This window comes from Pistacia vera, unplaced genomic scaffold (genome assembly GCF_008641045.1).
Source record: "Pistacia vera cultivar Batoury unplaced genomic scaffold, PisVer_v2 Contig495, whole genome shotgun sequence".
NCBI classification, from domain to species: Eukaryota; Viridiplantae; Streptophyta; class Magnoliopsida; order Sapindales; family Anacardiaceae; genus Pistacia; species Pistacia vera.
This window is the reverse complement of record NW_022196329.1, coordinates 753022-766863: the sequence shown is the minus strand read 5'-3', so window position 1 is coordinate 766863 and position 13842 is coordinate 753022. Positions and strand designations below refer to the sequence as shown.

General features: G+C 35.7%; 1 protein-coding gene and 1 pseudogene across 1 annotated transcript; one reads left to right on the top strand and one right to left on the bottom strand.

Annotated features, from left to right (window-relative positions):
- Positions 1-2550: 2550 nt before the first annotated feature.
- LOC116105214 lies at positions 2551-7684 on the top strand (annotated as a pseudogene).
- A 1406-nt stretch (positions 7685-9090) lies between these two features.
- Positions 9091-12014, bottom strand: LOC116105213 (leucine-rich repeat receptor protein kinase EMS1-like). The gene is given in 4 exon segments (XM_031391647.1): positions 9091-9568; positions 9570-10515; positions 11263-11392; positions 11934-12014. Coding segments are annotated over 4 exon segments (1446 nt in total). The 3' UTR covers positions 9091-9279.
- Between the last annotated feature and the right edge of the window lie 1828 nt (positions 12015-13842).

Genomic DNA, 13842 nt, shown 5'->3' with positions numbered 1-13842 from the left:
TGGCGGTGATGACGGAGGCTGAAACGGTGGAAACGAAGCTGATCATGGCGGAGAGGAGGCAACTGACAATGATATGATGCGAAGAAAGGCCGAAAACGACCAACAGACGTCCTGGAATACGAACAGTCGCACTCGCCAGAAAACGTTAATTTTCCAGCAGGTCTTCTGGAAAATGGTGGCGGAAATGGGATCTGAAGGTACCGATGGAAAGCTCTAATGGTGGGGAGTTCAGATCAGGTCTTAGGGAGGTGAAAAGTTTTCGGAAATGAGCTGGATCTCGGCTGGAAGATGAAGAGTCGCAGTGGCTAGATGGCTGATTCTGGCGGTTTTTGCGACAGCTGAAGCTTGGGATGTGTAGATCCGGCCGTGTGGAAGGGAGATCAACCTTCAAGGAGCTCAAATGTCACCGGAAAATGGCGAAATCTAGCCTAGAATGCGAAGAGTCGCGGCGGCGGGAAGATGAAATGTCGTGGCAGCAAATCACTTCCCACGGTGGCATTGACGACTAATGAAGATGATAGATGGTCGGGGAAGATAAACCTTCACTGGAAAAGGAGACAAAACATCGCCGAAAAATGGATGAACAGCCTCCTGGAAAACGTGACCTTTCGTTTTCTTTTATAGAACAAAATGTAAAATATCACTTTGGTCACACACAATTGAAACATGACAAAATTAGCCCTTATAAATATGACAGTTTACCCCCTAAATAGCATAAATGAGACAAAATCACCCCTAATCCATAAACCACAACCTAATATCAACTCATATCCTTTCCAAAATCATTCTAAACATGTTAAATTCATAAGAAAAATATTAGGAAGCGATTTTCATGAATAAATTCATAAATTCTTTAATTGTCTCAATATACTTCAATTTAATCACACTTAGAGTATTTTTATCACCAAAATAGAGTCACTTTCATGACTCTAACAGCCATGTATCACGTTAACAAATATTCCACAAATGAACGGTTGTCTATCAAATATGGACGACCGTCCATTGTTATTGGACAACCATTCATTTGAAATGGACTCCTAGCCGTCCACCTAGAATGGACGCCTGTTCATAGTTTAAACTAAAAAAATTTGGCCTAAATTGTTTATGGACGCCCGTTCTCTTATGAGGACGAACGTCCATAGTTATGGACGATCGTCCTCATAAGAGGATGGGCGTCCATCTTTTAATATTAACAAATTTTAAGGGATGGTCGTTCACCATTTTTGAACGGTCGTCCCTTAATTTTGGACCCTGTGATATTACTTGCTTTTACCAGATGGATACCATCGTCACTTGTATTTTCAAAGCTAGTTTTCTTTTCTATTTCTGAAGCATCACCACTGATAGAATGAAAAGGAGTCACACCTGAATTCCCGGACCGAAGAAACGTAGCTTGTAATCCATTCACATATGCATCTAAAAACAGAAACCAATCTGACCATACTTGCAATACTTTTAAAACTTGTTCCTACCGAAACTCAAATAATTATCACATCAAAACCAGAGGCAGAACAAATGAAAAATACAACAGGAAGTCAAAATGAAAGTTGCCATTACTGCTCACCTTTAGGGCCTTAGCAGTAATCCTTCCAATTATACTACGATACAAGTCATTAAAGCTCTCCATTATGTCAGGTAATGTTGCTTCAAATTTGGTACGGTAAGCAGATGCATTTTTTACAAGAGCACTGCTATTATGGAGAACATCAGAGACAAGCATGAGCCTAGCAACTTTGGTTGGAATAGAGGTCTTCTTAAGAGTCAAAGATTCTGTTAGGACTTTGACTATCTGCAAGATGAAAACTACCAGATACGTCTAAATTTCACAGTGAAGAGCTCATGAGATGACATGCAGAACTGATCTTTTCAAAAAAAATTTAAATCAAACAATGGACAGGCGTCCATCTAAAAGGGACGCTTGTCCATATAATATATGGACAGACGTCCATAATTTTTGTTTTAAAATTTTTTTATTTTAAACAATGGACGGGCGTCCATTCTAAGTGAACGCCTATCTATTTACTATGGACTCCCGTTCATTCTTATATGGACTCCCATCCATTGTTATATGGACGCCCATCCATAGTAAATGACACCCGTCCATATAAGATGGACGGGCGTCCATTATTTTTCTTTTAAAATTTTTTGGATGGGATGGACACTCATCCATATAATATGAACGGAAGTCCATTAAATATGGGCGGGCATTCATAAATGTTGGACGGTCGTTCATTCATGAAAGACTCCAGCGTGGTCGCATCTGACTAGTTGCCATGTCCTTTGGTACAAAAATTCGGTGTAAAATTTCAGTCTATAGCATTACTCATGTTTTAAACAAGCTGAGCATCTACTTAAAGTAGCATCTATGATTAATTTCAAATTTTCTTTGAATTATTTTTCCTATAACAATTAAGATGTCAATTATTTCATCTTATGGAGAGTAATTCAAGCTAATAAACATATATATTGGTTAGCAAGAATTTAATTATCTTTCAAATTTTCCTGTTTCATGCAGAGGATTAAATTGTTTTTATAAACTGTGAATTGAACATGCAAAGAGTCTCTTCATCTACTCCTTCATCTGCACGTTCTTCCTCTAATTATGTTTCTAAGGGTTGGAAATATGATGTCTTCCTAAGCTTCAGAGGTAAAGATACTCGAAAGAGCTTCACAGGTCACCTTTATAATTATTTGAAGCAAAAAGGAATTAAAGTATTTATTGACGATGAGAAACTTGAGAAAGGAAAAAGCACTTCAAGAGAACTGTATCAAGCAATTGAGGAATCAAGGATGTCAATTTTTGTTTTCTCAAGAAACCATGCCTCTTCTACTTGGTGTTTGGATGAAGTTGTTAAGATTGTTCAATGTGGAGAAGAAATAGGACAAACCATCATTCCGATTTTCTATGATGTAGGTCCATCAACGGTAAGGAACCAAAAGAGAAACTTTCAAAAAGCATTTTCTAAACATGAAGAGACTTTCAAGGAGAATATGGAAAAAGTGCAACTGCTTTGAGAAAGGTGGCTGATATTTTTGGATGGGATTTGAAGGACAGGTAAAAATTATTTCTTTTAATATAAATTATTTATCAATGACGAATATTTTATACAAAGAATTAATTGTTTTGAACACATTAGTATCTTGTGACATGGCAACACCACTTCTATATTGCTCAAAATGTTAAGTACTAGCTATAAAATTTTCTGCTCAGAATAATTTTTTTTCTACCTCATACATTTAACGAATTTTTATAGAGAAAATATAAATAAATAAATTTAACACTCATTATCTGCAAAGTAATTACAAAAAATAAAAAAGAATGGAAAAATAAATCTTCTTATTCTAATGCTACTTATACATAGAGAACATGTCTGATGTACTATTTTATTTGTAGATTAATATGTACGAGACTATGCTATAGTAACAATTCTTATTGATCTTTTTCAATCTGTAGGCATGAGTCAGACTTTATTAAAGAAATTGTCACAAACATATCAAGTAAATTAAGTTTTCCAACATGTATGGATCTTAAGGACCTGGTTGAACGAAATAGAGACTACAATAGGAACAAAATAATAATAGTAAAACAAAACAAATAGTAAACAAAGAAAAAATAATACGCGCGATTTACCCTGGTTCACCCAATGTGGGCTACGTCCAACTGAGTCAATATTATTGCAATATGCCTCACCTTTCTCGTTTATAATGAATGAATTGCTCTCACACTCATAACAAGAGAAAAGTATGTTTATATACTAGGTTTAAGAGATTAAACCTAGTTTTACAAGGATTTCTATTCCTAAGCCCAACCCAAAAAGGAATTAATAACTTAAAGGAAATCCTACAGCGGTTATACATGGAAAAGCCCAAAACCGCCTACGGGCTCCGTTACCCATTAATGCTGAAGCAGTCGACAACTCCAACACTGGTAAGTATAAATTCACATTTGGAGAAAATGAAGATGCTTATCGATGTAAAGTTTAATGATGTCCGCAGGATAGGGATTTGGGGAATGGGCGGAATAGGCAAGACAACAATTGCAAGAGTTGTTTATGATTCAATATTAGGTGAATTTGAAGGAAGGTGTTTTCTTGTTAATGTTAGAGAAGTTTCAAAACAAAGAGATGGTTTGGTTTCTCTACAAAAGCAACTTCTTTCAGAAATCCTAATGGAAAGTGATATTCACATATACAATTTCTATGATGGAATTAGTTTGATAAAAAATAGAATGGCTTGTAAAAAGGTTCTTATTGTTCTAGATGATGTGGTTAATGGGGAACAAATTAAAGAAATTAGTTGGAAGTCATGATTGGTTTGGCTTAGGCAGTAAGATCATAATAACCACAAGAGATGAACATTTGTTGAAATCACACGGGGTAGATGAAGAACATGTATACAAGGTTGAGGAACTAAATCATGATCATAGTATCCAACTCCTTAGTTTGAAGGCCTTTAGAAACTATCAATCTCCCAAAGACTATTCGAAGTTGTCTGAGTGTGTTGTGAAGTATGCTGGTGAGTGCCATTAGTTCTTGAAGTTTTGGGTTCTCTTTTGTACGGTAGAACTGCAAATGAATGGATGAGTGCACTAGAAAGACTACAAAGAGAACCTGAAAAAGATGTTCTAGATAAACTTCAAATTAGTTATGATTGTCTAAAAAATACGGAAAAGAAAATATTTCTCGATGTTGCATGTTTTTTCAAAGGGTGTAAAAGAGATTATGTGACAAGAATACTTGATGCTTGTGATTTTACCGCAACCATTGGTATAAGTATTCTTATTGAGAAATCTCTCCTAACTATTTTAAAAGACAACAAACTATGGATGCATGATTTTTTACAAGTTATGGGTCAACAAATTGTTAAGAGAGAATCCTTGGAGGAGGGAAGCAACAGATATTCACCATGTCCTAAAAAGAAACACGGTAAGAAATTTAGTAGAAAGTAAGTATTTTTATTTTTAAATTCATTTTCTTGAACCATTTAAATAACTAACAATTCTATCACTATCTTTATAGTTTTGTTCGTCACTTATATTTTGCTGTTAATATTTTCTAGGGATCTAAACGAGTTGAAGGCATAATGGTTAAAATGGAACTGAATTTGATTATAAGTGCTAAAGTTTTTTCGAAGATGATCAATCTAAGACTACTTGAACTTCACAATGTGCAGCTTCTAGAAGACCTTGAATACCTTTCTAATGAGTTACGGTTGCTCGAATGGCATGGGTATTCTTTAAAGTCTTTGCCATCAAGTTTCGAACCAGATAAATTTGTCAAACTTAATTTGCATTGTAGCAGCATCGAACAACCATGGAAGGGAATAGTCAAGGTAAGATTGATTCATCCAAATATTTATAAGTAATACTATGAATATAAAGTTAGCATCCCAACTTATGGGATTGTTGATGCATTAGCACCATATTAAATGAACTTATTTATCAACAACATTATCAGTCAGGATCCCAACTTTGTATTTATATAATTTTGCCTAGGAATTAATTATTTATTTTTAACACGGTCAATTAAGAAAAGCAGATCTTTTTTTTTTTTTTTTCCGACAACCTTTCAACACATTGGTATCAATTAGTCTGACAGATTGTCAAAATCTTGAAAAAATTCCAGATCTCACATGGGCTCCAAATCCTGAGAAGTTGATTCTTTCTAGATGTCCAAGATTGCATGAGATACAATCACCTTTTCTTGTTTACAAGAAACTTATTTATTTGGATGTGTTTGATTGCTCGTCTAACAACACTTCCAAGCAAGATTCATATGGAAGCTCTTGAAGAATTTGTGATTAGTTCTTGTCCAAAACTGAAGAAGTTTCCAGAGATTATGAGAACTGTGGGGCGTACGAGGTTTCTATACTTTAGGAAGACTGAAATTAATATGCCATTGTCAATTGAACTTCTGATTGGACTTGAAGAGTTGCATCTAAACCATAATATTAATCTCTTGACTCTTCCAGGTAATATAAATTGTTTGACATCTCTTAGAACTTTGAATCTCTTTGGTTGCTCCAGTCTTGTGAGTCTCCCAAGTTCAATATATGGTTTGACATCTCTTAAAACTCTAGATCGTTCTAGTTGCTCTAACCTTTCAACTTTCCCGGATTCTACAAACGGTTTGAGATCTCTTGAAACTTTGAATTTCTCTGGTTGCTCTAGTCTTGAGAGTCTTCCAAGTTCTATAAAATATTTGATATCTCTTAAAACTGTCAATTTCTCTGGTTGCTCCAAACTTGCAAGTCTTCCAAGTATTATCAATTGCTTGAAATCTCCTCGAACTTTGAATCTCCATGGTTGCTCCAAACTCGTCCGTCTTCCATGTACCATAAATGGTTTGAGATCTCTTCAAGCTCTAAATCTATCTGGTTGTTGTAGTCTAATCAATCTTCCGAGATCTTTAAATGGTTTGAGATCTCTTCAAACTCTTGATCTCTCTGGTGGCATTAGTCTTATTAGTCTTCCGAAATCTATAAATGGTTTGAAATCTCTTCACACTTTGAACCTCTCTAGATGCTCCAAACTTGAAAATGTACCAGAGACTTTGGGGGAACTTGAAAGTTTGACGGAGATTAATCTAAATGGAAGTGCTATAACGCAAACAGTGTCGTCCATATTTCTTTTGAGGAATGTTATAGAATTGAATTTTCAAGGATGCAAAGGGCCACCAAGAAGTTCAGATTTGAGGACTTTGATATTGCCTTCTCTATCAAATTCGTGTTCTCTAACAATATTGGATCTCAGTGACTGTAATCTAGGGGAAGGAGTAATCCCCAGTGATTTCTTTGCAAGCTTATATTCATTAGAACGCATAAATTTAAGCTCAAATAATTTCATTTCATTGCCTGCAAGCATCAGTCATCTTTCAAAACTTCAATATCTTTACTTAGACGATTGCAAGTTGGTCGAGTCGTTGCCACAACTTCGATCGAATATCCTTTTTCGTTACAAAGAAACAGTAAAAAAATTCTGTATTTCTTGTGTAAACTGCTTCAAATTGCTCAACAACAAAAGCTTGACCCTACTGATGGCGAAAGATTTCCTCAAGGTCAGTCTCTCTTTCTTTCTCACTTGCACATGTATTAAACTTTATGCATTTAATTATCTGACTTCTTTTTCCTTAATTAATTTGAGGTACGTTGTTTGCAAAATCCAAGTATTAAATTGTGGTTGGTTGTTCCTGGAAGTGCAATTCCATTGTGGTTGAAGCATCAGAGTGAGGGTTCTTCAATAAGAATAGAAAGGCCTCCAACTTTTTATAATAAGAAGTTGATGGGATTTTTTGTGTGCTTTGTTTTTGCCATTAGCAGCCATCTGCCTGTCCCCAACAATATTCCAGATTTATTGTCTTTGCAATGCTGTATGCAAATTGATGTAAGAAATACTATTTTTTTCCCTTTCGGTTATTGCTATGACGAATTCATCTATGCCATTTCAGAGCATGTTTGGTTATTCTATTGGCCTTGCGAGTGGGAGGACAAGTTTAATCACATTGAGGTTTTATTTAAAGAATGTCATGGATTGGAGGTGAAGAGGAGTGGAGCGCATCCAATATATGAGCAAGATCTGAAAGAGTTCAATCCAACTATGCATGTTGTAACAGCTAAGAGAAGCCTTGCTACCAATGATGACGAGGAACAATTACATGAAAGAAATAAGAAATTCAAGTTCTTTTGAATTGCAAATTAAGTCTTTCTCCCTTTGGATACATGGGTATGTCTGCTCAATCTCATTTTCTGATTCTAACTAATTTTTATCATGATTTTTTGTTTTTTATAAGATTAATGACAAAAAATCAAGATTTATCAATATGTAACATTTTACGGTAATCTTAATATGTTATGTTGTTATTAGTTTTATTATTAGAGGTATAACTTCTTAAAATCTTATCTTTACTTGAGAATTTTCAATCATCTGTTTTGTCTTTGCCTATCGGACAAGTAATACTATGATTAAAACCTTCTGATGAGGACGAAACTAGCTTATATATGCTTTTATTGTATCTATTTTGAAGGTAGGCAAAATCTACAAATTGGACTCTACAAATGCTTTAACTAGCTTTGGTTCTAGTAATGTTTCTCTAAATTACATAGAGGTAGCTTTTGTCAAATAATTAGATTTTAGTCGGGTAGAGTTGGCATCATCTTGATTTATTCGAAAACCGAACAAGTTGAGGTTTGACATAAGAGTGAAACTTGGTTAAAAAATTGATTTTGTTATCATTTATGATCAAGTTGAAGTGTTATATGCTTATGGGCTTTACTAAGTGGGATTATGGGCTCCATTAAAAAGTAAATTCACCCAATTAGACCTATCTTAGGTGATACTATTCACCCAATTAGGGTTGAATTTAGAGTTTTTCATAAAAGTATTGTTAAAGAAAACCTATACACAAAATGAACCAAACAGAAAGGATGCTGGTATTAACAATAATGAAGGAATTAATTATGCAAGTAATATTCCTTGTTTTAGAGCTACTCCATCACAAGCTAATAAAGATACGTTAATCAGATAAGACAGAGATCAATGTCAAACAACATTTGAAAAAATAAAAATAGTCAAAGAAAGAAGGAAGCTTCAGCAGCAACACGTGCATGCTCTCTCCAGGCAGACAGCACAAGTATCAGCATCATCTGAGGATTGCAACCCACATTCGGCAAAGATTAATTGCAACGTGTCATATTTGCACAAACAGGAATATGTTATTTATTACCTCCCAATCATAAACAAAATCAACCAATGATTGAATTCTATAGAGCACACATTGCAAGAGAAACCATAGGCAATTAATTACCCATTGCAGTTCTAAGACATTCGACTAGCACCCCTTGCAAGAAGGATCTGCAGAAATAGTACGATTGTCATCTCAAAGTCATTTATGAAAATCTTTAAAGGATAGTAGAATTCTCACCTGACAGCGTTTTAAATTTCCTCCACAAGCAGCATAATGCAAAGGAGTGCTTCCAGCTCCTATGTAAACTTTTTCGGTTGAAAAGGTGCAATTAACCAAGAAATCAATCATAAATCACACTGCACAAATGAATTTATGTGGCTACATCCAGTCCCAATTAGCCTTTTTTTGGTTTTCTTTTTTTTTTTTTTTTTTTTTTTTTTTTTTTTTTGCTGTTCTATATGCATGCAAGGGCTTAGGCTTGCAAGTTGCTAGCTACTATATTTGGTGTCGTGCATACTTGTGAAAGAAATAGAACATATATGAATCAACAAAATCAACAGTTAAATTAGGCAAACCTGTAATTATTTGCCACTTCTATTCAGACATCTCTGATTCCTTTAAGGAATTTTAATGCTTGAAGCATTGTTGGCCTGTTAGCAGGATTATCTGAGAGGCATACAACAGCGATCTGCAGAACTTGAAGCATCATTGGCTTTGAATCCGCATTGAGGACGGTAGGATCCAGAACATCAACAGCCTGCCCTTTCTTAATCTTCTGAAACACCCATCCCACCAAATTGCCGCCTTCTTTCTCTTTGAAGTCAGGTCCAGTTGGCTCTTTCCCAGTCACCAATTCAAGAAGGATCACTCCAAAGCTATAAACATCTCTTGTTGGTAGATCTGCCACTCTGACCGTACTCTGGTGGAATGTAACCAAATGTTCCGGCAATGTCGGTGCTGACATTGGTTTCACAGGCACTTATCAGTCTAGCTAGTCCAAAGTCAGCAACTTTTGCCTCTAAGTCTTCATTTAGCAAGATGTTGCTGGCTTTGATATCCCTGTGGATGATGTGGGGGATGAAACCATGGTGAAGAAAAGCTAGCCCTTGAGCAGCACCACATGCAATTTTGCAACGTTTAGGCCAATCGAGGACTTCTAGAGCTCCAGTGCGATTCCTTAGCCAAAGATCTAAGCTCCCGTTTACCATGTATTCATAAACAAGGACCTTCTCCTCACCATATGAGCAGTATCCTAGCAATGGCACAAGATTTTGGTGTTTCACTTTACCCAAGGTTTCCATTTCAGCGATGAATTCTCGGTTACCCTGTGTTTTAGCCTCGCTTAACTTCTTAACTGCAACAGATTTCTCATCAGGCAAAGTGGCTTTGTATACAGTTCCAAAACCACCGTCTCCAATTATGTTTGTCTTGCAGAAGTTGTTGGTGGCTTCAATAATGTCAACCAAGGTTAATTTCAGGAGAGGCTGCTCAAATGTAGCAACGTTGATGCTCAAAGGCTCCTTGGATCTGCTACTACTTAACAAATAGAGATCTTGATCAATGAAACTATTTAGCTTGCTTTCCTCATTATCCTCAGGATCATTTTGCCTATGGCTTCTTACGATCCATTTCCGCAGAGCACATACTACAGTTAAAATGATCAATGCACTTCCGACCACAATTCCAGCAAGTCCCCAAGCATTTAACAGTGCTGATTTATCATGGGTTCTGATCTGGCAATCTAAGCCCAGGACTCTCCCACACAGATCTTTGTTCCCGGCAAGTGTAATTTTAGATAGGTTTTGGCAAATACCACTTTCAAATCTTTTTTTAACTGCAATTCAAAATAAGAAAGTAGTGAAACATCAACTAAAAATAGCCACAATTTTTCCGGATGATCATAGGGAGTTTGGGAAGTGCCTCTGGAAAATGTTGTCAAATAGTTAAAAGCTAAAAGCTGTAAGCTCTACTGTAGTGTCTAGCTGAAACCAATAAAAATGCTATTAAAAAAGTGCTTTTGGGAGAAGCAGTAGATAATTCTCTATTTATCTTGTGACAACAAACAGCTCTTAAAGAGTAAAGTGAGTTTTAAAAAAACACTAAATAAACAATTAAGGTACACTTAAGTGCTTTTATGAAAAGCACTTCTACTAAAAAAACACTTCCTTCAAAATCACTTTTAAACCCAGCTCCACAAAATTAACATAAAGCCACTTTTGAACATTTAAAAGCACTTCTGGCAGTTCCCAAAGCACTCTCAAGTCCAACACACACTATCATTTTGGCTCTCAATTAGCACAACCAGCATTCAAAAACAACAAACCTTAAATATTTCAGCTCCCACAAAAAGGAAAAAAAAAAGTCCTTGATCTAGATATCACATATGTCACTCATAAATCATACCCAGAAAAAAAAAAAAAAATTAAAAAAGAAAAATAATAATTATTCATGAATCAGTAAATTGAATAGTTACGAGCAATGACTCAGGATTATATTAATATACAGAAGTATAGAACCAAATTTAAACCAAAACCCAGCAAACAAATTCAAAGAATAAAAAGCTATTGTAAAGGAGAGTTACCGGGAACCTGAAGAGAAGGTCGTGGGAGAGACGGTGCAGCATTGAGAGAAGAGGAAGACGAAAATGAAGCGACAAAATTGAAATAAGAATGATCTGTGGATTTATTTTCAGAATTAAATATTATTATGTTCTTTTAGATATGTGAAAGGCTATGCCGCCACTATGGTGGGATGGGATGGGATGAGCTAAATAACCATGTAATATAGATTTTATATTTTATTTAAATAATGTTTTATGTCTAACTATTTTTTTCTTTTATTTAATAATGTTACATGGCTAGTACAGAGCAATATTTGTGTAATAGAATATAACATATAAAATCAATTCATAAGGATATAAACAATAATAGAGTGCGTTTGTTTTATTATTTTGGATAGGATTTTGAGGATAGAATTGGATAATTGAATATGGGAATATTACGAGGTAAAATTTAAAAATTTATAAAAAAAACCCTAAGTTTGCTAATTTAATAAATACCCCAATATATAAAAATATGTAAAATAACAAAAAGACCCCCACCACCCGCATTGCCAGATTTCGGCCACCACCGCCGGAATCTGGCCGGAAAATTGCATAACGACACATATCGGCCGGATCTAGCCGATATGGAGTCGCTATGGCCTTTTCCGGCCAGATCCACCACGGATCTGGCTGGAAAAGGCTAGATCTACAGCCATATGTGGCCGTTGACGGTCAGAAAAGGCCAAAGAAGGCCATCTTTGGTCGTCAGCGACAGCCAAAGATATGGCCATCGTTGTCAGTCAACGATGACCAAATTTGGCCTTTTTCGGCCAGATCCACTGTGGATCTGGCTGGAAAAGGCCAGATCGGTGAATTACTGGCCAGTTCCTGTTGGTAATTCACCGTTGTGGCAGATTCCGCCTACCACCGACGATGGTTGCCAAAATCTGGCAAGTATGGATCGCGGGGGTGTTTTTGTTACTTTTTAAACTTTTTTTTCAGGGGGTATTTAATGAAATCAATAACCTGATGGTGTCTAAAAGTAATTAAAAAAATAGGTTAATATTTCTAGAATAATGTGTCAAACATTATTTGGAGAATATGATTGGGAATATGGGCATAAATAATAAGTCAAACGCACCAAGATTTAAAATTTTCTTTTATATATAAACTTGTTTTTAAAGCTTTGAAATTTCCATTCCATATATTATTGATATTAAGTTAATGTGTTAAAGGATTATAAGTCTAGAAATTAAGATTCATAAGTAATTTCTTTTAATTCTATTCTAACGAGTAGAAGTTCTTCGAATTAGCATTAAGTATCTTTTTTTTTTTTTTTTTTTGAGGTCACCAAGAACAAGAAAGGAATCACTAATTAACGATGTGTTTCACTAATTAACGAAGTGTTTCTCATCACAATTCAAGTGCTCATTTCCTTATTTCCTAAACGGGTCTTTGAACACATTGAAATTTTAAAACTCAAGTGTGATTGTGTGACTGCTTGGAGTTGCCCCAAATTTGATTAGCGTTTTTTATTTAATTTATTTGTATAAGAAATAAAAGAGGAATAGAGAAATATAGCCGATTGAAGTTGCCTTTAAAATTGTTTAGATTTTTAATTTGAAGAATGTAATACCGGCAATTGAAGTTGCACAAATTTGATTCGATTTTTTATTTTTTGCGTATGAAATAGAAGAGGCATGTCGAAATAAAAGTCTAATTGTTTTTGAGAATAAAAGATTAATATGATAGTGATGGTGGGTTAATGTATAAAATTACAGTTTATAGGGATTTCATTATAATTTTTTATATATTTAAGTTGATTAATGATGTGGAAGTGGCCTCCAGTTTGTCTCATCATGGGATACTATTTTTAAGATAAGAGTTCGGACTAGACCTAATAATCTTTGACCCATATCCGAGGGTATGCGGTACCCAAGTAAAATGGACAGTTACAGATGTCTATGGCTTCGTTTGTTTCAGTTTTGGGAATACTACTTTTAGTATTCCCAAAAAAGTTAAACAGTAAAATACCCAAAAACTCAGATTTTTGGGAATACTACTCCCAATATTATTCAACTTTTTTTTAAACCCCTTAAATTTGATAATTTAATTAAATACCCCTAAATATTTTTTTTAAAATTACAAAAACACCCCAATAATCCACATTTAACAGATTCCGGCCACCACCGCCGAAAAATGGCCGAAATCTGGTAGGATGGTGCACTACCGGCTGAATCTGGCCGGAAAAGGCCAGATCTAAGGCCAAAGATCTGGCCGTTGACGGCCAGATCTTTGGCCATAATAGTCGGTCACGATGGCCAACAAACGGTCGTCGTTGACCATCAACGACGACCGTTTGTTGGCCGTCGTTGAGAGCAAATACGGCCAGATCTGGCGGTTGACGGCCAGATCTGGCCGTAGATCTGGCCTTTGCCGGCCAGATCCACCGTGGATCTGGCCGGAAAAGGCCATATTGGCGCATGACCGGCAAGATCCAGCCGGTCATGCGTCCATAAGGTGACTTCGGCCACCTCCGGTGGTGATGGCCGACTGGGGGTGTTTGAGGGTAGGTTAGGGGTATTTTTGTTATCTTTTAATGTTTTATTATAGGGGGTA